Source organism: Caretta caretta, chromosome 28, assembly GCF_965140235.1.
Source record: "Caretta caretta isolate rCarCar2 chromosome 28, rCarCar1.hap1, whole genome shotgun sequence".
Classification (NCBI taxonomy): domain Eukaryota; kingdom Metazoa; phylum Chordata; order Testudines; family Cheloniidae; genus Caretta; species Caretta caretta.
In genome coordinates, this window is record NC_134233.1 from 14,600,157 (window position 1) to 14,619,655 (window position 19,499).

General features: G+C 52.8%; 1 protein-coding gene across 9 annotated transcripts in view; it reads right to left on the reverse strand.

The window, feature by feature from the left end:
• Window positions 1-14,906, reverse strand: part of LOC125628601 (uncharacterized) — a 33,213-nt gene extending 18,307 nt beyond the window's left edge. For 2 of the 9 annotated variants that reach the window (XM_075123917.1, XM_048833731.2), the window contains exons 1-8: window positions 14,787-14,831; window positions 13,026-13,112; window positions 12,296-12,514; window positions 11,650-11,672; window positions 9,850-9,965; window positions 9,516-9,548; window positions 2,333-2,412; window positions 1,541-1,667 (exon numbers count right to left, since the gene is read on the reverse strand). In XM_075123917.1, the coding sequence (XP_074980018.1) occupies window positions 1,541-1,667; window positions 2,333-2,412; window positions 9,516-9,548; window positions 9,850-9,965; window positions 11,650-11,672; window positions 12,296-12,514; window positions 13,026-13,112; window positions 14,787-14,816 (715 nt within the window). In that variant the 5' untranslated portion in view covers window positions 14,817-14,831. The other 7 variants (XM_075123915.1, XM_075123920.1, XM_075123919.1 and 4 more) reach the window with 7 other exon arrangements.
• Window positions 14,907-19,499: the final 4,593 nt, after the last annotated feature.

Below are 19,499 nucleotides of genomic sequence, written 5' to 3' on the forward strand. Positions count from 1 at the left end.
TCCCTTCAGGTGGCTTTCCTTTCCAAAAGAAGGTGTAGCCACCTCCATCCCCTTTTAATTGGCCCTCATCAGCCCGGCGGGTCTCACGAAGAGCCTCCATGTCAACGGTGAGTCTTGCCCCTTCTCTGGCAAGTCTGGGAGTTCTTCTTCCTGGGCATTCACTGTGCTTGAGAGTCCATAAGGGTGCGGACGTTCCAGGTGACAAAATTCATTGTCTTCTATCTCTTGTTTTGGCCTCGGAGCTGAGTGATCCCACTGGATGCGGCCTTCCAGTTGGAAGTGTGTGAGACAGCCTATGTTTGGGGCACCTTTTCTAGCCCCCCTCCCCGTTTGGGGCGAGCAGAAGAGATCCTAAAAGAGGCCTGCTCTGTCAGAGCCACCGGTGCCGAAAGACACTTCTGTCTCATCCAAGCGCAAGACGGCCATTGTCGCCGGCAAGCAGATTTGTGACTAAAGACTGCCAGAGATCACGGCTCATGCAGATGCTAATCCCACAAAAACCACACGAGACTTGACAGGAGGAAAACCCTGATGCAGTGGCAAGGAGATCCCAGACAACCCAGACAGGTTTAGATTGGATATTAGGAAAAACTTTTTCACTAAGAGGGTGGTGAAACACTGGAATGCGTTACCTAGGGAGGTGGGGTAGAATCTCCTTCCTTAGAGGTTTTTAAGGTCAGGCTTGACAAAGCCCTGGCTGGGATGATTTAACTGGGAATTGGTCCTGCTTCGAGCAGGGGGTTGGACTAGATGACCTTCTGGGGTCCCTTCCAACCCTTATATTCTATGATTCTATGAACCAGCGGCCTCCCTGCTGCTGCAGCCCTCATCCGCCTTCACAGCCACAGAGTACAAGAAGATCTTCTATATGGGCCCGACCCACCATTGGGGTCTTGCGAAGTTTGGACCACAGTTAGTCAGGAGCCTCGTCTCAGACCTGCCTGCCAAGGGGGATCCTACAAGGAGTATGAAAGCTCAGAACGATGTAGCTCTGAGGGTCTTTAAGCCTACGCAAGACTCCCCACCGCGACAAGGCTGCGGTCCATAAGAGAGGGTGGAGGGATTAGTGGACGATAAACGTGCACAAGGGTGTGTTTTTGCCATGAGCATTGTCGGGACTCTGGTGGCACACACGCTAGATGTCTCCTGGGCTTAGAGAGGGGCAAGTGAGGGCAACGACTCAGAAGGAATCCTCTAGGAGAGGGCAAAAGCATGGTAATATTTTGCAAGTCTGTGATGGTTTGTGTGGCGTAGGCTCCATCTGAGGGCTGGCCAGGCGTTGGAAGCTTCTCTTCGTTAGGCTGGACCGAAACCCAAGTTTTACCATAGCCAAGAGAAGATTGCAGACTTTGTGGTATACTGCCCCTGTGCTCTGTTCCCCGAGTGTTGTGTAGTGAAGAGGGCAGAGCCCTAGTGGTGTGTCATCTGCATGTCGGGGTGATGCTGAATCAGGACAGAGGAGAAGTGGCATTGTGGGGGGAGACGTGAACCTTATCTCTGCATTTCCCCTTCTCAGAACCACGGGGACGGGAATCCTTACCCAGCGAGGTCACGTTCTCGTAGTTCTCCTGCATGACGTCTCTGTAGAGGGCTCTCTGAGCGGGGTCCAGCAGGGCCCACTCTTCCCTGGTGAAATACACAGCCACCTCCTCGAAGGTCACCGGCCCCTGAAAGAGCCAGAGCCGCACACTCAGGACCTGCTGCCCCACTCACGGCCCCACTATTCATGGGGTAGCAGGGCCAATCAAACGGATACAGAGTCGGAGGAGTCCCACCCACCACCTGCTCGGTGCATCCAGGAGGCATTGTGGAGACGGGAGATAGAGAGATCCCCTCGTCCTTCCCAGCAGATAGAGGGGGAAGGGTCTTCCCTTTCATCCCACTCAACAACTTCCCAGAGGCTGAACTGGAGATAAAGACCCTCCTTGTAGGAATCCCAACACCCTCCCCACTGTCAGCAGCTGGAGGTCAGGGGATGGGGCATCTTCCCTAAGCCTCAGTGGTGGGAGCCTCCTTCATAGCATAGCAACCGCTGGTTAGTGGGTTCACGCTCCAACACTGGGAGTCTGGGAAGTTTTCCCAGCCCAAGCGAGTTTGTTTCCTGTTCCACAAAGAGGGGAATTTCCACACCCAACCCCCATGGCTCTATTCCTACAACCGAGACCCCGATTTATCGAGTCCCAGCAGGTTCATCGCACCTTGCCCCCCTCCCTTTCTCCACCCTGTGCCCTTCCTGCACCCTCCCACCCCTAGATCAACCCCCCCCTTCCTGTGTATTCACTGTCCCACCGGCTCCTGCAGGAACCCTCCAGCATTTCCTCAGCATCCCTACCTGAGCCAGCTCTGCCATGCCCATTTCCCTTCTCCAGGCAGGCTGGGAGAATCTGGAGTCACCCGGGGATGTTCTGCAGCCTGTCAGGGACAGAAGGGTTATTGGGGGGAATTCAGACCAGTCTTTAGGTCATTTCACATTCTCACTGGCTTTTCCTCTGTATAGACATCGACTCTCATGATGGGAAAATGCTCAGTGCAGTGCAGACCCATCCCCTCCTACTAGGATTAAACCCACTGACACACACTGTACCTCAAAGTCGCACCCTGTAAACCCCAGATTCACAATTCATATATGGCTGTGATATTTCATACAAAGCAGGCCATGTAAGTTATCATATGAAAGTTCATGATCTGCTGAAACACGCTGTCCTGTCCAAATAGATATATTGTTAGTGTGTAGGAAGTTATGAGATTTTGTTACAGAAAAACGTCGTAAGTTTCAGCATCTCTGCTACAAAGGGTAGTGATCTCCGCCCAGGCGGGTGCTCAGTGACCATTAATCAGCAGGAGAGCTGTCATCAAGGGATTAGGAGTCAAGGAGCACCACTCAATGGGGACTGCACCGCTCTATGACTCAGTTGCTCAAGACCACACCGGGGGGGATTGCTCAACCCTGTGACCCAGCAAAGCCCACCCGGACATGTCTGGGCTAGTATTTTCCAGGCACATGGACTGAGGGTAGAAAATACAGGACAGTGGCATCATGCCTTGACCTTTCTCCTCCCCCACCTATGCCAGAAGCAACAAGAACGTTGAGAACACAAAAACTTCATCTGAGGGGACTGGTCCCAGGCTTAAGGGAGAAGTCTGTGTATTAAGAACTGTAACATCCAGTGGGGTGAGAAAATTGCTTGATTGAAATACTGCCTAGTGTAATAAGGTTTACGATTTAGATTGTGCACTTATCTTTTATTTTCTTTGATAACTATCTCTGACCTTTTATGCCTCCCACTTATAACCTATCTTTCTGTAGTTAATAAATCTGTTTTATACTTTCCCTAAAACCGTGTATTTTGCTTAAAGTGCTTGGGAAATCTCAACTCGGTTTACAAAGGCTGCTGCATGCCCTCTCCACATTAAGGAAGGGGAGATTGGGTAACAAACTTACACTGGTCAGGCTTCTGACCAGGGCAAGACGGTACAGCTCTGGGGTGCAAGGCTGGGGCACTGGGGGCAATTGGCTGGTGCCTTTCTTTTTGCAATTCATGAGAGGCTTTGGGAGCATTCATGCAATCTAGCTGGGTGGGGGGCTCCACATGCTGTTGTGCTGAGTGGTAACAGCACCTGGAGGGGTTTGCTGCTTGCCACTAGCAAAGCACTGTGAGAGTCAACCTAGGCTGGAGGGTTAATGGGTCACTGTGGTACCCCAGTTCCAGGGTGTACACTGGGGATCCCATCACAGTGGTGCAGCAAGCAGGATGAAATGCACCGCTTGTTGTTCTGAGGGAGATTTGCACTTCAGACATTGGGGTAAAGATTTGAAGTGTGGTGGCTGAGAGCAGGTTACCGGTTTGTTGTTTTCTATTTGCTTATTTCGGGAAAGGGAAGCTTAAAGATGAGTGAAAGCAGTGAAGCAATTGAAAAGTTGGAGGCGGCAGAAAAAGAGAGACTATGAGCATCCGCTGAGAATGGAAGAACTGGAGATAAAAGGGAAAAAAGAAGCACCTCAGCGAACCTTAGACCTCAAACAGATAGAGGCCATGGCACAAGGAATCCGAGGAAAGAGAGCGGAAACACCAACTGGAACTGCTAGAAAAGGAGAACCATCACCCCCCTACACACACCTCCGAGTCTCATCTCTGCAAAAATCCACAATTGGGACCACCCATGTCCTGCATCCAACAAGACAGATGATACTACTGAATCTCTTTCCACACTTGAAAGGCTATGTGCAGTGCATGAAATCCCAGATGCCAAGAAAGTTCCGACCCTGATTGCAAAACTAACTGGTAAAGCTGAAACTGTATTCAATGGAATACAAATTGAAGATGCTTTAGACTCCTGGACATTTAAATTTTAAAAAAACAAACAAACAAACTGGTTTGCAATGGTTTCAAATTACCCCTGATACATAAAGAGTGAAATTTAGAAATTTTAAGAGGGGTGCTGGTTTGAGTGAATATTTATACAGAATGAAAGATTGACTGGGCAAGTGGGTGAGCGGCAAAGGGGTGGAAAGTTTTGAACAAATGTTTGCTCAAGAACAGTCCTTAAATATACGTAAAGATGGTGTAAAGCAGTGTTCATGGGATAAACATGTAACGACTGTGGAAGAGATGGCTTCTCTAGCGGCTGGTGTCTTTCAGCAGACCTAGGCATCTATTGTGAATAAACCAGAGAAAGAGGGGTTTAAACCTGGTGGGAAGCAGGGTTACTGTTTCCCTCCTGGAGAAGAAAAAGGGTGGCTGGGATGCTGGGCACGCACCTCCCCAAAACCATTCCTCTAATCCCCATCCCAAATCCCCCGGGAAACCAGAAGAGCCCAAAAGGTGCGATCTCTGTAATTCCACTAAAAACAACAAGGAGTCCCTGTGGCACCTTAAAGACTAACACATTTATTTGGGCAGAAGCTTTTGGGGGCTAAAACCCACTTCATCAGATGCATGGAGTGGAAAATACAGTAGGCCGAATATATATTACAGCACATGAAAAGATGGGAATTGCCTTACCAAGTGGGGGCGGGGGTCAGTGCTAACGAGGCCATTTCAATTAATGTGGACGTGGCCTAGTCTCAACGGTTGACAAGAAGGGGTGAATATCAAGAGAGAGAAAATTCCTTTTGTAGTGCTAAAAAGGCCAGTGCAATCAAGGTTCAATCAAGGAACACATGACTTACGAGGAGAGGCTGAGGGAACTGGGATTGTTTAGTCTGCGGAAGAGAAGAATGAGGGGGGATTTGATAGCTGCTTTCAACTACCTGAAAGGGGGTTCCAAAGAGGATGGCTTTAGACTGTTCTCAGTGGGAGCAGAGGACAGGACGAGGAGTCATGGTCTCAAGTTCCAATGGGGGAGGTCTAGGTTGGATATTAGGAAAAACTTTTTCACTAGGAGGGTGGTGAAGCACTGGAATGCGTTACCTAGGGAGGTGGTGGAATCTCCTTCCTTAGAAGTTTTTAAGGCCCGGCTTGACAAAGCCCTGGCTGGGATGATTTAGTTGGGGATCGGTCCTGCTTTGAGCAGGGGGTTGGACTAGATACCTCCTGAGGTCCCTTCCAACCCCGATATTCTATGATTCTAGAATTCTATGATTCTAAGGTGGATGTGGCCCATTCCCAACAGTTGACGAGAAGGTGTGAGTATCAGCAGAGGGAAAATTACTTTTTGTAGTAACCCATCCACTCCCAGTCTTTATTCAGACCTAATTTGATGGTGTCCAGTTTGCAAATTAATTCCAGTTCTGCAGTTTCTAGTTGAAGTCTGGTTTTGAAGTTTGTTTGTTGAAGAATGGCCACTTTTAAGTCTATTATTGAGTGTCCAGGGAGATTGAAGTTCTCTCTGACTGGTTTTTGAATGTTACAATTCTTGATGTCTGATTTTTGTCCATTTATTCTTTTGCATAGAGACTGTCCGGTTTGGCCAATGTACGTGGCAGAGGGGCATTGCTGGGTATCACATTGTTAGATAAAGCTTATGCCCAAATAAATTTGTTCGTCTCTAAGGTGCCACAAGGACTCCTCGTTCTTTTTGCTGATACAGACTAACACGGCTACCCCTTTGAAACCTGTAATTCCACTGATCACCTGAGGAATAAATGCCCTCTGCTGGGAAGAAGCAGGCAACAAATTGCTCATGTTAGTTCTGCGGCCCTCAACACAGAAACCTCTCAAGCGATTGAGACTTATCACCTTGTTTTTGAGGGAGTAGCCTCTGCAGAGCCAGACACGAAGCACATTTTGTCAGGATTAGTGGCAGGGAATACCTCAGGTGGGAAGACAGAGGTGCAGAAATCTCTGTGATCAAGTGGAGGATAATTCAAGGTGACATACGGCCAGGTCAGACGGCGGAGCTTTTATGAGCAGGAGGTGACAGGATTCTTGTGCCTTTGGCAAAAATGTGCATAGAAACTGGTGGTTTAGAAAGTTTATTAACAGTGGGGGTGGTGGACGATAATCCCGTTGACATGTTAATTGGACGTGATTTTTTCCTTGTAGCTCAGGCTGTTAAGGGGTTTACCTGCAACAAGGAGTATTATGCTGGGACCCCAGAGGGAAAGGGTAAAGTCCCAGGAATTACTGACGGAATAGGAGACAGCCTCCTTGATTACTGTGCAGCAGGGGGAAGCCGCGTGCTTCCAGGGGTGAAGGCGGTTGAGACCAGCTCCTGCTCTGCAGCGTCTGCTCAGGGAGGGAGGGAGAAATTATTGCCTGATGTCAGTGAGAGAACTGTCCCAGTTGTTAGCTGGCAGAGTTTTGCAGCTGAACAAGGGACAGATCTCACTCTAGAGAGGAGGGCCCAGAGGAAGAAACTGGGGAAGGAATAGTGGGCGTACAGGAATGTCTCCTCACTGGTCACTTGGGAGAGGATGCCCAGGACAGGATGGCTGATTCAGCATCTGGGCACCCAGGCTTTGAGAGGGAACTTTCCAACTGCCCTTCCAGAGTGGAGCAGTCACACAGCTGACCTCTCGGGGATAGAGAGAGGGGTAACGGAGGGGACCCCAATCCAGGTTCCAGTTTTTTAGGATGCTGTTCCTGATATTAAAATTAAAAAGGTCACAGAGGAGTTTTGAAACTAAGGGCTGGGGGGGAAGCCGACAGGTGCACGTGGTTTGGACAGAGACATCCCTTAGGGGAAGTTCTACTAGAGATTCTCTATGTCCTAGTAAGGAGGAGAGGATGGAAGGTAATAAAATACAGGTAAGATCTGATGAGAGAGAGTCAAATGAAAAAAAGAGTCCCCTTCAATTGCATCATATAATGGCAGACAGCTAAAAAGTGACACGTTTTAAAGTGCTTATATACCAGTGCTGGAAGTCTAAATAAAAAGATGGGTGAACTAGAGTGCCACGTATTAAATGAGGCTATTGATATAATAGGCATCACAGAAACTTGGTGGAATGAGGCTAATCAATGGGAGACAGTAACACCAGGGCACAAAATATATCGGAAGGACAGAACAGGTCATGCTGGTGGGGGAGTGGCACTATATGGGACAGAAAGCGTCGAATCCAATGAAGTAAAAATCTGAACTGAACCAAACTGTGCCATAGACTCTCCATGGACAGTAGTAATTCCATGCGCTAATAAGAAGAACGTAGCAGGAGGGATCTATTACCGACCACCTGACCAGGATGGGGATAGTGACTGTGAAATGCTCAGAGAGATTAGAAAGACCATTACATGAAAAAAACTCCATAATAAGGGGGGGGTTTCAACCATCCCAATATTGACTGGGTACATGTCACCTCAGGACGGGATGCAGAGATAAAGTTTCTTGACACCTTAAATGACGGCTTCTTGGAGCAGCTGGTCCTGGAACCCACCAGAGGGGAGGCAATTCCTGATTTAGTCCGAAGTGGGGCACAGGATCAGGTCCAAGAGGTGCATAGAGCTGGACCGCTTGGTAATAGTGGCCATAATATCACTAAATTTAACGTCCCCGTGGCAGGGAAAACACCACAGCAGCCAAACACTGTGGCATTTAATTTCAGAAAGGGGGACGACACAGAAATGAGGACGTGAGTTGAGCAGAAATTGAAAGGTACAGCGCCAAAAGTGAAATCCCTGCAAACTCCATTTAAATGTATACCCCAAATTAAAAACCATAGTAAGAGAACCGAAGAAAAGAGCCATTGTGGCTAAACAACAAAATAAAAGAAGCAGTGAGAGGCAAAAAGGCATCCTTTACAAAGTGGAAGTTAAACCCTAGGGAGGAAAATAGAAAGGAGCATAAACTCTGGCAAATGAAGTGTACAAATATAATTAGGAAGGCCAAAAAATAATTTTGAAGAACAGTCAGCCAAAGACTCAAAGAGAAAGAGCAATTTTTTTTGTTTAAATACATCAGAAGCAGGAAGCCGGCCAAACCACCAGTGGGGCCACTGAAGGATGCTGAAGGAGCCCTCAAGGACGATAAGGCCATTGAGGAGAAACTAAATGAATTCTTTGCATCGTTCTTCACGGCTGAGGACGTGAGGGAGAGTCCCAAACCTGAGCCATTCTTTTTAGGTGACAAATGTGAGGAACTGTCCCAGACTGAGGTGTCATTAGAGTTGGTTTTGGAACAAACTGATACATTAAACAGTAATAACTCACCAGGACCAGATGGGATTCACCCAAGAGTTCGGAAGGAACTCCGATATGAAACTGCAGAACTACTAACGAGTCGGTAACCTACCATTTAAATCAGCTTCTGTACCAAACGGAGAACGCCAATTTTTAAAAAGGGCTCCAGAGGTGATCCCAGCAATTAAAGGTCCCAGTAAACCTGACTTCAATACCGGGCAAACTGGTTGAAATTATAGTAAAGCATAGAATTGTCAGACACAGAGATGAACATAATTTGTTGGGAAAAAGTCAACATGGTTTTTGTCAACGGAAATCATGCCTCACCAATCTACTAGAATTCCTTGAGGGGGTCAACAAGTATGTGGACAAGGGGGATCCAGTAGATATAGTGTACTTAGATTTTCAGAAATAAAATGCGGAAATGCTGGGGCACGGAACAGAGACAAGTTTAGGAGCTTTCTCTGCGACGCCCTGGTTCTGTGGATTCTGACTGTGTGCGGATGTGGTCGCCCCATCTCAAAAAAGATATATTGGAATTGGAAAAAGTACAGAAAAGGGCCACAAAAATGATAAGGGGTATGGAACATCTTCCATATGAGGAGAGATTAATAAGACTGGGACTTTTCAGCTTGGAAAACAGACGACTAAGAAGGGATATCATAGAGGTCTATGAAAGCATGACTGGCATGCAGAAAGTCAGAAAGAAAGTGTCATTTCTTCACACAATGCACAGTCAACCTGGGGAACTCCTTGCCAGAGGATGTTGTGAAGGCCAAGACCGTAACAGGGTCCATCAGACATCACATCAGGAGGGAATCAGTCAGGGGGCTCACCCGGGTTCCCATTGTTCCACCCTTCCCAGGTGCACATCGGGGCTGGAGGCCGTGAAGCCCTGTCGCGAACATGGTTATTGGTCTGAAATCTCCCCCCGGTCCATCAGAGACAGACACGTACCTGTGTCACTCCCCAGCTCCCGTCGCAGCGTCTCTAGGGGAAGGAGAGGACGGGAGAGAGGAGGATTCAGTCCCTCGCGTTCATAGAGAAATCCCCATTGGTTATTAATGTAACTGCTCTAAACTACGGGATGGTGACACAGACCGAGGCCCACAATGCAGTTGCTGCAGACAGAGCCAGCCCCACAGGACGACTCTCATGGGGAAGGGCGACTCGCGGAGCTGGGGCTGCGAGATGGAGCCTGGGGTCAGTGACATCTCGAGAGTCCCCGACTCCTCCCCAGGGCCAGGGTCGCTCTAACCAGAGGAGACGCCACCCCCAGACTCCCACTCACCTTTGAATCCCCGCAGGACCTGCTGCAGGACGGCACTTGTCAGAGAGAAATCGCTGAGCCTCCTCTCCAGCTCCGCAAACCCCGGCTCCGGCTTCCGAAACGTCCCGTCCTCCCTGCTGGGGAAAGAGGGGGGGTGAGAAATGGGCCTGGATCCCCAGATCCTGAGCCCAGCAACCCCCAAACTCCAGCAAACCTGGATCTGTGTTTTGCAGCCCGGGATGGGCACTGTTCTAGTGAGTCACCTGCCTTCAGCCCTGTGCCGGCCACGGGCCCAGAGAGGTGGGACACGGGGAAACACTGGGGCAAGGAACAAAGACAAGTTTAGGAGCTTTCTCTGAGACGCCCTGGTTCTATGGGTTCTATATGTCCAGATGTGGTTGCCCCATCTCAAAAAAATATATATTAGAATTGGAAAAAATACAGAAAAGGGCCACAGAAATGATGAGGGGTCTGGAACAGCTTCCATATGAGGAGAGATTAATAAGATTGGGACTTTTCAGCTTGGAAAAGACGACTAAGGGGGAATATCATAGAGGTCTATAAAAGCATGACTGGCGTGCAGAAAGTAAGTAAAAAAGTGTCTTTTACTCCTTCACATAACACAAGAACTAGGGGTCACCCAATGAAATGAATAAGCAGCAAGTTTAAAAAAAAAGAAAATATTTCTTCACACAACCTGTGGAACTCCTTGCCAGAGGATGTTGTGAAGGCCAAGACTACAACAGGGTTCAAAAAAGAACTAGAGAAGCACATGGAGGATAGGTCCAACAGTGGCTATTAGCCAGGATGGGCAAGGATGGCGTCTCTAGCCTCTGTTTGCCAGAAGCTGGGAATGGGCGACAGGGGATGGATCACTTGATGATTCCCTGTTCTGTTCATTCCCTCTGGGGCACCTGGCATTGGTCACTGCCAGAAGACAGGACACTGGGCTAGATGGACAGTTTGGTCTGACCCAGTGTGGCCGTTGTTATGTTCACAGCCACCTCCCACATTGGGAAATTCCAGTAACAAGGGGCACCAGCACTGGGATTACGTGGAAAGGGAGGAGACACAGACCGAAGAGTGGGTGTGTTCCCACATGTCACTGTGGACACAGACAGAGCCCAGGTCTTCAGCAGGGAATGAACGTGGGCCCTTAACACCAAAAGCCCTGAGCCCTTCAGCTAAACCAGTAACCCTAGGGTGTCCAACTCATTTGGCAGACAGGGCTGTCTTCCACTTTCCGGTACGGTCAGTGAGGCAGGGCATCAATTTAAGACTCTGCACCCCACCTCCATTCACAGCAGGACACCAACGGCTTTCAGTGGGACACCCAGGCACAAAGGGGAGACTCCAGGATCAAGCACCCCAAGGGGAATAAAGGAAGTCAGTGTCTATGCTGACACAGGCCAAGGGCATTCACACCCCTCTGAGCCGCTGTTTCAGGCTGTCTGCAGACTCAGGAAGGCAACATTGTCTCCGTGTCCATTTGGGAGGGTTTCTTTGGAACTAGAAACTTACTTTAAAAAAAAAAATCGAAAGCTGAGATTCTGCACACTCTGAATACGTGACGTGGCCCCATAAATACGTCAGACAGCCTGGGTCTGGCCCCTGGCCCATATGTCTCACAGCCCTGGTGGGACGTATCAGCCGTCAGAGACGAACAGGCTCTTCCCCTTGCTGAGGCAGCCACGAGGGGACACAGAATCACAGGCTCTAAGCCGGCGTGTCACGCTGCCGGGGCAGGGGGACGCCCTGTATTCAGTGCGGTTAGCAGACCTAACACGCCATGGGGGGAGGGAGACAGAGCCCAGGACTTACCTGCCCCCAGAGCTCCCAGCACCCTGGAGAGGAGAGAAAGGAGAGGCCGTCAGAGGGGGTGTCCCAGGCTGGGGAAGCCTCCTGCTCCGCAGGGAATCACCATGGGAGCCTCTGGTATTTAGGGGAATTTCAGACCCTCAGGTTCTGGTTCAGAGACCAGCTGCCGTCTCCCCCCCGTCCCCACCAGCAGGGACGGTTGCTCTCAGCAGCCCCAGCAATCCCTGCTGGGAGGTGGAAAGTTTCTCCCCGGCCACTTTAGAGGCAGAAAATGTTTCTCTGCCTTGAGAGTCAAATTCCTCCCAGTGCCGAGAGCCCCGCAAGCCCTCTGGCCCCAGTAACCCATTAACCTGGTGAGAGTGGGATTTTAGGCCTGGCTCGGGACCTCTGCACGGGGGAGGGGATTTACAGACATTTACAGCGGAGGAGAGAAGGTCTCGGGGTTGCAGCACCCAGGACCCATCCCTGGTGCTGCCACAGACTCAGTATGTGACCTCGGGCAGCGCTCTGCCCCTCTCTGTGCCTCAGTTTCCCCCTTTCTCCCATAGGGTGATAATTACCCCTGTCCCCCCTTTGTAAAGTGCTTTGGGGTCTGGGGCAGACGCTCCTACAGGAACGCTGCGTGTGATCATTGCAACGACAGCCTGACCTGCAGGGGTGGGCTCAGCAGCTGCCCCTTCTCTCCTCCCCGCTCCCCAAGCAGGGAAATCTCCCGGGACACTCGGCAGACGCCCGCATCCCTTCTCTGGGCAATGGCTCTCTCTAGCTCTTCCAGCCGGGACAGCAGCCGCTGCTCCTGCTCCGCCAGAAACCCTCGCAGATCCCGCCACTCCCAGACCATCTTCTGCCTCTCGGCTGCCGTCCGGCTCTGCAGCCACAGGGAGAGGGCGGGTGGGTACCGGGGGAGACCCATAAATGCCCCTCCCGGCGGGTGGGGGAGTTATTTCCCAGAGCGCGGGATCTCTTGCGCTGGGGGACGGGAAGGTTATTTACCCCAGCAAGGGGGACGGATCAGGGCAGGAGTGAGCTGTACATCGCTCATGGGGGGGGACTGTTCTCCCCAAAACCTCATCCAATTGCCCTGGGCCAAACCCTCCATCTCTGCAGCCGGCATTTCCTCCCCATTCCCCCAGGTGCGGGAAAGGCTCCCCGGTCACTGTGACACGCAGACAGCCCGTGGGCAGGGGCTCTGGGCTCACACAGACTGACCCGCTCCTGCCCAGCAGCCTCCCGCACCCTACGGGCACCATGCCACCCCCGTGTCGGACCCTGGGCTCCGGTGGGGACGGGTCCCTGGCTGAGGCTGGCAGGCCGGGCCCTGCATTCGCCGTCACTCGGGGCACCGGGATCCCTGGCGAACCTGGGCCCTGGGCACCTACCAGCAGCTCCTGGCTTTGCCGCGGCTCCTCGGCTTCGGCGGCTTCTCTCTCTTTTCCCAGAGGGGCCCGACGCTCTCGGGGGGGCTCCTGGAAGAAGCAGGGGAGGGGGGTTACAAACCGCTGCAAACGGCCTCACAACGGCCCGATTTCAGGGCCCGTCCTGCCCTGCCGAGCCCCTGGGACTCAAGGAGACTTTTTCCCCCGGCCTCGTTCAACCTCAGCGAGGGTGACGGGGGAGGAGATGGTGAAGGGGGGGGGGAACACAGAACCCCATGCTGAAGTGACAGGGGGCAGCCCAACCCCCACTCCCCCCGCCCGCCCCCCCAGCTTTGAATATCAGGTGACTCTACCCACACCCTAAGCAACAACTTCAGACATTCCCCCAATTCCAACCCCCCCACGCAGCCCCCAAGTGCCGATCTGAACATGAAGCCCCCCCATCGAGTACCCCCCCAAACTCGCCGCTCTTCCCCTCCCTCTGACATCCCCAAACTCCCCGTCTGCCCCCTGCCCACTGACACCCCCCAAACTCGCCGCTCTTCCCCCCCACTGACATCCCCAAACTCCCCACTCTTCCCTCCCCCCACGGAAACCCCCCCAAACTCCCCGCTCTTCCCCCCCACTGACACCCCCCCAAACTCCCCTCTCTTCCCTCCCCCCACGGACACCCCCTGAAACTCCCCGCTCTTCCCCCCCACTGACATCCCCCCAAACTCCCCTCTCTTCCCTCCCCCCACGGACACCCCCCCAAACTCCCTGCTCTTCCCCCTTACTGACACTCCCCCAAACTAACCACTCTTTCCCCCCCACTGACATCCCCAAACTCCCCATTCTTCCCCCCCCACTGACACCCCCCAAACTCCCTGCTCTTCCCTCCCCCCACGGACACCCCCCCAAACTCCCTGCTCTTCCCCCCACTGACACTCCCCCAAACTCACCACTCTTTCCCCCCCACTGACATCCCCAAACTCCCCATTCTTCCCCCCCCACTGACACCCCCCAAACTCCCTGCTCTTCCCTCCCCCCACGGACACCCCCCCAAACTCCCTGCTCTTCCCCCCACTGACACTCCCCCAAACTCACCACTCTTTCCCCCCCACTGACACCCCCCCAAACTCCCCTCTCTTCCCTCCCCCCACGGACACCCCCCCAAACTCCCCGCTCTTCCCTCCCCCACGGACACCCCCAAACTCCCCTCTCTTACCTCCCCCCACGGACACCCCCCAAACTCCCCTCTCTTCCCTCCCCCCACGGACACCCCCCCAAACTCCCCGCTCTTCCCCCCAGACACCCCCAAACTCCCCTCTCTTCCCTCCCCCCACGGACACCCCCCCAAACTCCCGCTCTTCCCCCCCACTGACACCCCCCCAAACTCCCTGCTCTTCCCCCCCACTGACACCCCCCCAAACTCCCCGCTCTTCCCCCCCACTGACACCCCCCCAAACTCCCCGCTCTTCCCCCCCACTGACACCCCCCCAAACTCCCCGCTCTTCCCCCCACTGACATCCCCCGAAACTCCCCGCTCTTCCCTCCCCCACGGACACCCCCCCAAACTCCCCGCTCTTCCCTCCCCACTGACACCCCCAAACTCCCCGCTCCAAACAGCCCCCCATCCCCAGCAGCCCCCCCCCCCGATACACCCTCCCCCGCCCCGCCCCGCCCCCCGCGCTCCCGGGCCGAGCCGGGCTCCGGGCCCCCCCCGGCAGGAGCGTGTCCGCCCCACGCGTGTCCCCGCCCGCTCCGCGCCGCCCCCGGCCCCACCGCGCCGCTCCCGGCCCCGGCCCCGGCCATGGCCCCGCCGCGGCGGACTCACACAGGGCTCCCGGGCCCGGGGGGGGCAGGAAGGGGCGGCTCCTGCCCGGGCCTGGCCCTGCCCCTCCGGGCCCCACGAAGGGTGTTTGGGACACGCGGGGAATCGGGGAACCCCCCCCCCCGAGCCTGCAGGATCAGGCCGGGATGCAATGGGGGGGGGCAGCTGCAGTGGGGGAGTTGTGGGGGGCAGCTGGGGAGAAGGGTGAGAAGCCATGGGGGGGGGTCTTGCCTCCCCTGAACCCCCTCCAAGGCCCTTGTCCGGCCGAGGACCTGGCCCTCGCTTTTCCCCACCGGTGCTGGGGGGGGTCTGTGAATGATCCATGCTTTGCAGGGATTTTTATTTTCCATTTCTACCCCCGTATGAAGTGACATTTCCAGCCCCCCATGCCCGGGGCTTTAACCCCCTTGGCGAGTCACGGTTCTTTGGCTGAATGCACATGTGTGGGGCGGGGGGGGGGGGGTTGTTCCTGGGAAGACGTAAAGCGTAAAGTGACCAGATGTCCCGATTTTATAGGGACATTCCCGATATTTGGGGCTTTTGCTTATATCAGTGCCGATTACCCCCCCCCCGTCCCGATTTTTCACACTTGCCGTCTAGTCGCCCTAGTTATACCAACCAAAGCCCCGGAGTGGACAGCAGGGCGCGGCCATGTGTAGACGTGGCCTTCGATGTCATTTATTACATCTTGCTGGGAGGCCATGTTCCGGTGAGACGGCGGTTTGGTTTGATTTTTCACGTCACGGGCAAAAAGTGTAACCAGGAGGCCCTGGGCGGGTTTGTGTTTGTCGAACAGGGACGTTTGCGGGGCGAAAGATGGTTCTCTGGAACCCGGACCCTGACCACAACAATAATGGACTTCTTCTCGTCCCCCGTCCCCCTTCTCCTTTCTTTCCACGGACATTTATACTCGCTTTCAAGTCTGATCCTTACCCAGCCCTGGCTTTATTGCAAGAGGGTGGCTTCGTCAACGAGAGAGACGTTTGATATTGCAATCAACATCGGGAACGGACACTCCCCTCACAGTGTGCACCTCTGCTTTTCAATCCAGGTTTTCAGAAAAGGGAGGCGAATAAATACAGTCCTCAACCTCCCGGGACCACGCCGCACTGGCCGATTGTGATAGGCACGCTGCAGATTTCACTGGCTAACGAAGCTCACATCTTCCCCGACCTTCCAGGGAGCCAGGACCCTGCCCTAAATTATTCGCAATCTTAAAATATTCCAGCTGATTTAGAAACCTGGCATTGCCCATTGGGAAACAAATAAAATAAGCAGTGAGCTCCATTCCCCTCTCAGTTTAATAGACTCTCTGGGCCTGCATTTCACTGAACAAAACTGCCTTTGAAAAATATACGGGCCTATGTAAAGTGCTCGGATCTCTCTTGCTTAGAGAGGTTTGGAAATTTGGCCACCAAGTTTTGAGGGCAGACTGGATTTTGGAATTCATTTTTAGAAGCTAGAGTTGGTTCTAATACATGTGAGATGGAGAACAAATGTTAAATGGGTCATAATAAATGACATCAAAACTATTAACGTTTTCAGCACCAGGTTTTCAGCAAACGGACTGTATCCTGCCCGCAGAAAAGCCGGAGGGGGTGGGGGGGGAGAGGATGTTTTTGCCCAATTCTTACCCCAAGGCGAACAGCGGAGAAGAATGCAGCGCTCAGATTTCAGTTCCTTCTTTTATAGTTGAAAAGGACACAGGCAAAATGAGCTTCTTCAATGACTGTAACAGTCCCTTGTGCCCGCTCCCTCTCCCCAGCGCCCAAGTCACACGCTCGGCCCCACAAGGAGCAGTCTACCCAGCATGGCAGAGGGACAAAATCACCCAGCAGAGTGGCGCAGCGGAAGCGTGCTGGGCCCATAACCCAGAGGTCGATGGATCGAAACCATCCTCTGCTAGCTGGGCTTTTATTGCCCACTGCCCTGGAAATCACTCAGCCTGCCTTCCTTTCGGCCAGGTAGGAAACAGGAACTCCTTCTCTTGCTGTTTGCTTTTTCACAGTCATTAAATGAAGGGATAAAGCCAGGGACAGTCCCCTCCGTCCTAGGACTCCACTCCCGTACAACCGCAGGACTGGAAGGGACATCGCGGGGCCATCGACTCCAGTCCCCTGCACTCACAGTGGGACTAGGTGTTATCTACACCGTCCCTGACAGGTTTGTCCAGCCTGCTCTTAAAACTCCCCAATCATGGAGATTCAGAATGGAATCGCACAATTGAAAATCAGCGTTCACCATTTTTCCCTTGTCCCCCACTCTTTTCTTAAACTGGACCTGTTACCCTTAACTATTGCAACACATACGATAGGTCTTCTCCCGTCCTGACCTGAGACCTCTGCAAAACCAAGAGTTAAGGAGTGTTGCGTGTTTTAAGATGTCTTAAACCTGTTATTTTCTCTATTTTTTTAATAGGGGAAAATCCACGTAAAGAATGGATAGACTAGCCTGTTATATGCTTAAAATTACACCATAGTACGTAAGCACACGTTTACACATTTTAACAAACGCGTCTGATGTAAACATTTAAGAACGTTAACCACACGGGTTGTTAACACAAAGGCCTGCGAGCGTTGCGGCATGGGTAACCATTTTTAATTCAGCATTACACCCGTGCAATCGCTCCTCATCGACATAGCCCACATCTCCTATTGTGAAAGAGTGAGTTTACGGAAAGATGTAGGATTTCGACTCCCTTGCGGAACAGGGCTGCTATCGTGAACAGTTCTGGTTTGTACAGCTCAGCCATTAGGATGTTCTCTTTGAGGCATAGATTTTTCCTTCAGGATGCATTTTTGGATGAAAGACTCGGAAGCCCGAGGGATGGTTTTGGTAAACAAACCCGGGGGGTAGTTAAGTCGGTTTTGAGAGTTTGGACGTCTCTTGTGGATATGGAATGATTACCTCGGTGGAGAAGGCGGCTTCCTTCACCGGAAGCGGCCTTCTGGAGGAGACAGGGACACAACCCTTTCGTGAAGACGCTTTGCAGAGTACAGCTGGCCATAGATAGGGAAGAGCTGCTTTGTCCTGGGGGTCTCCAGACTACCTTGGAAGGGCCCACCGAAGGTTGTCGTTACCACGGTTTTCAACCTGTGGTCTGCAGGGGATCTGCCGACAAGGTCTAAGCTTTCCAAAGGGCTCCGCGCCTACCTTCACAATTTTTTAGGGGTCCGCAAATGCAAACTGGCCTCGGCATGGGGATGCCTGGTGCCTTTCCAGACCCAGCCCTGGGACGCAGGGCTTGAGACATCCTCTCCGGCGAGTGGGGGAAACGGAAAAGCCCCTTCACTCCCCCCCAGTTTTTGCAACCAGGGTTCAGCCCATCCGGGGTAACTTTTATCCCGTCTGCCCCTCCCGGTGCCGGGGTTTTGCCCTCTGCCACCATCTCAACCAGGGCTGGTCTTAGGGGAAATGGAGCCCTGGGCAAAGATGTATTTTGGAGCCCGCATGGTGGCCCCTGACCCCGCATTGCCCCTGGCTCCCGCGGGCTCCCCCCCCCCCCCCCAGGGCAACACTGCCTCCCCACAGTGTTTAATCTGGATTGAAGAGGTGTATATTGCCACACTTACTGCGTGCTGCAGTCTCTTCCCCGGCTCCTAAGCCCTGCACCCCCCCTCCCATGCCCCCATGGGGAAACTGACCTGGGGCTTGCTTCCCCGTCCGTCCCCTCACCCCACGTTCCTCCGCACCCCCAGAGGGGTGAGCAAGAAGCTGCCCAGCCCAGGTGGGAAAAGTGACGTGGACGCACGGACCGCTTGGTATTGCCCCTTGCTTGCCCCCCACCCCAGCTCCCTGGGGGGGTGCAGGATCTGTGAGACACCGCTCGCCCTTCCACCCGTTCTTAAAAGGGAGGCGAATAAATACAGTCCTCAACCTCCCGGGACCACGCCGCACTGGCCGATTGTGATAGGCACGCTGCAGATTTCACTGGCTAACGAAGCTCACATCTTCCCCGACCTTCCAGGGAGCCAGGACCCTGCCCTAAATTATTCGCAATCTTAAAATATTCCAGCTGATTTAGAAACCTGGCATTGCCCATTGGGAAACAAATAAAATAAGCAGTGAGCTCCATTCCCCTCTCAGTTTAATAGACTCTCCGGGCCTGCATTTCACTGAACAAAACTGCCTTTGAAAAATATACGGGCCTATGTAAAGTGCTCGGATCTCTCTTGCTCAGAGAGGTTTGGAAATTTGGCCACCAAGTTTTGAGGGCAGACTGGATTTTGGAATTCATTTTTAGAAGCTAGAGTTGGTTCTAATACATGTGAGATGGAGAACAAATGTTAAATGGGTCATAATAAATGACATCAAAACTATTAACGTTTTCAGCACCAGGTTTTCAGCAAACGGACTGTATCCTGCCCGCAGAAAAGCCGGAGGGGGTGGGGGGGGAGAGGATGTTTTTGCCCAATTCTTACCCCAAGGCGAACAGCGGAGAAGAATGCAGCGCTCAGATTTCAGTTCGTTCTTTTATAGTTGAAAAGGACACGGGCAAAATGAGCTTCTTCAATGACTGTAACAGTCCCTTGTGCCCGCTCCCTCTCCCCAACGCCCAAGTCACACGCTCGGCCCCACAAGGAGCAGTCTGCCCAGCGTGGCAGAGGGATAAAATCACCCAGCAGAGTGGCGCAGCGGAAGCGTGCTGGGCCCATAACCCAGAG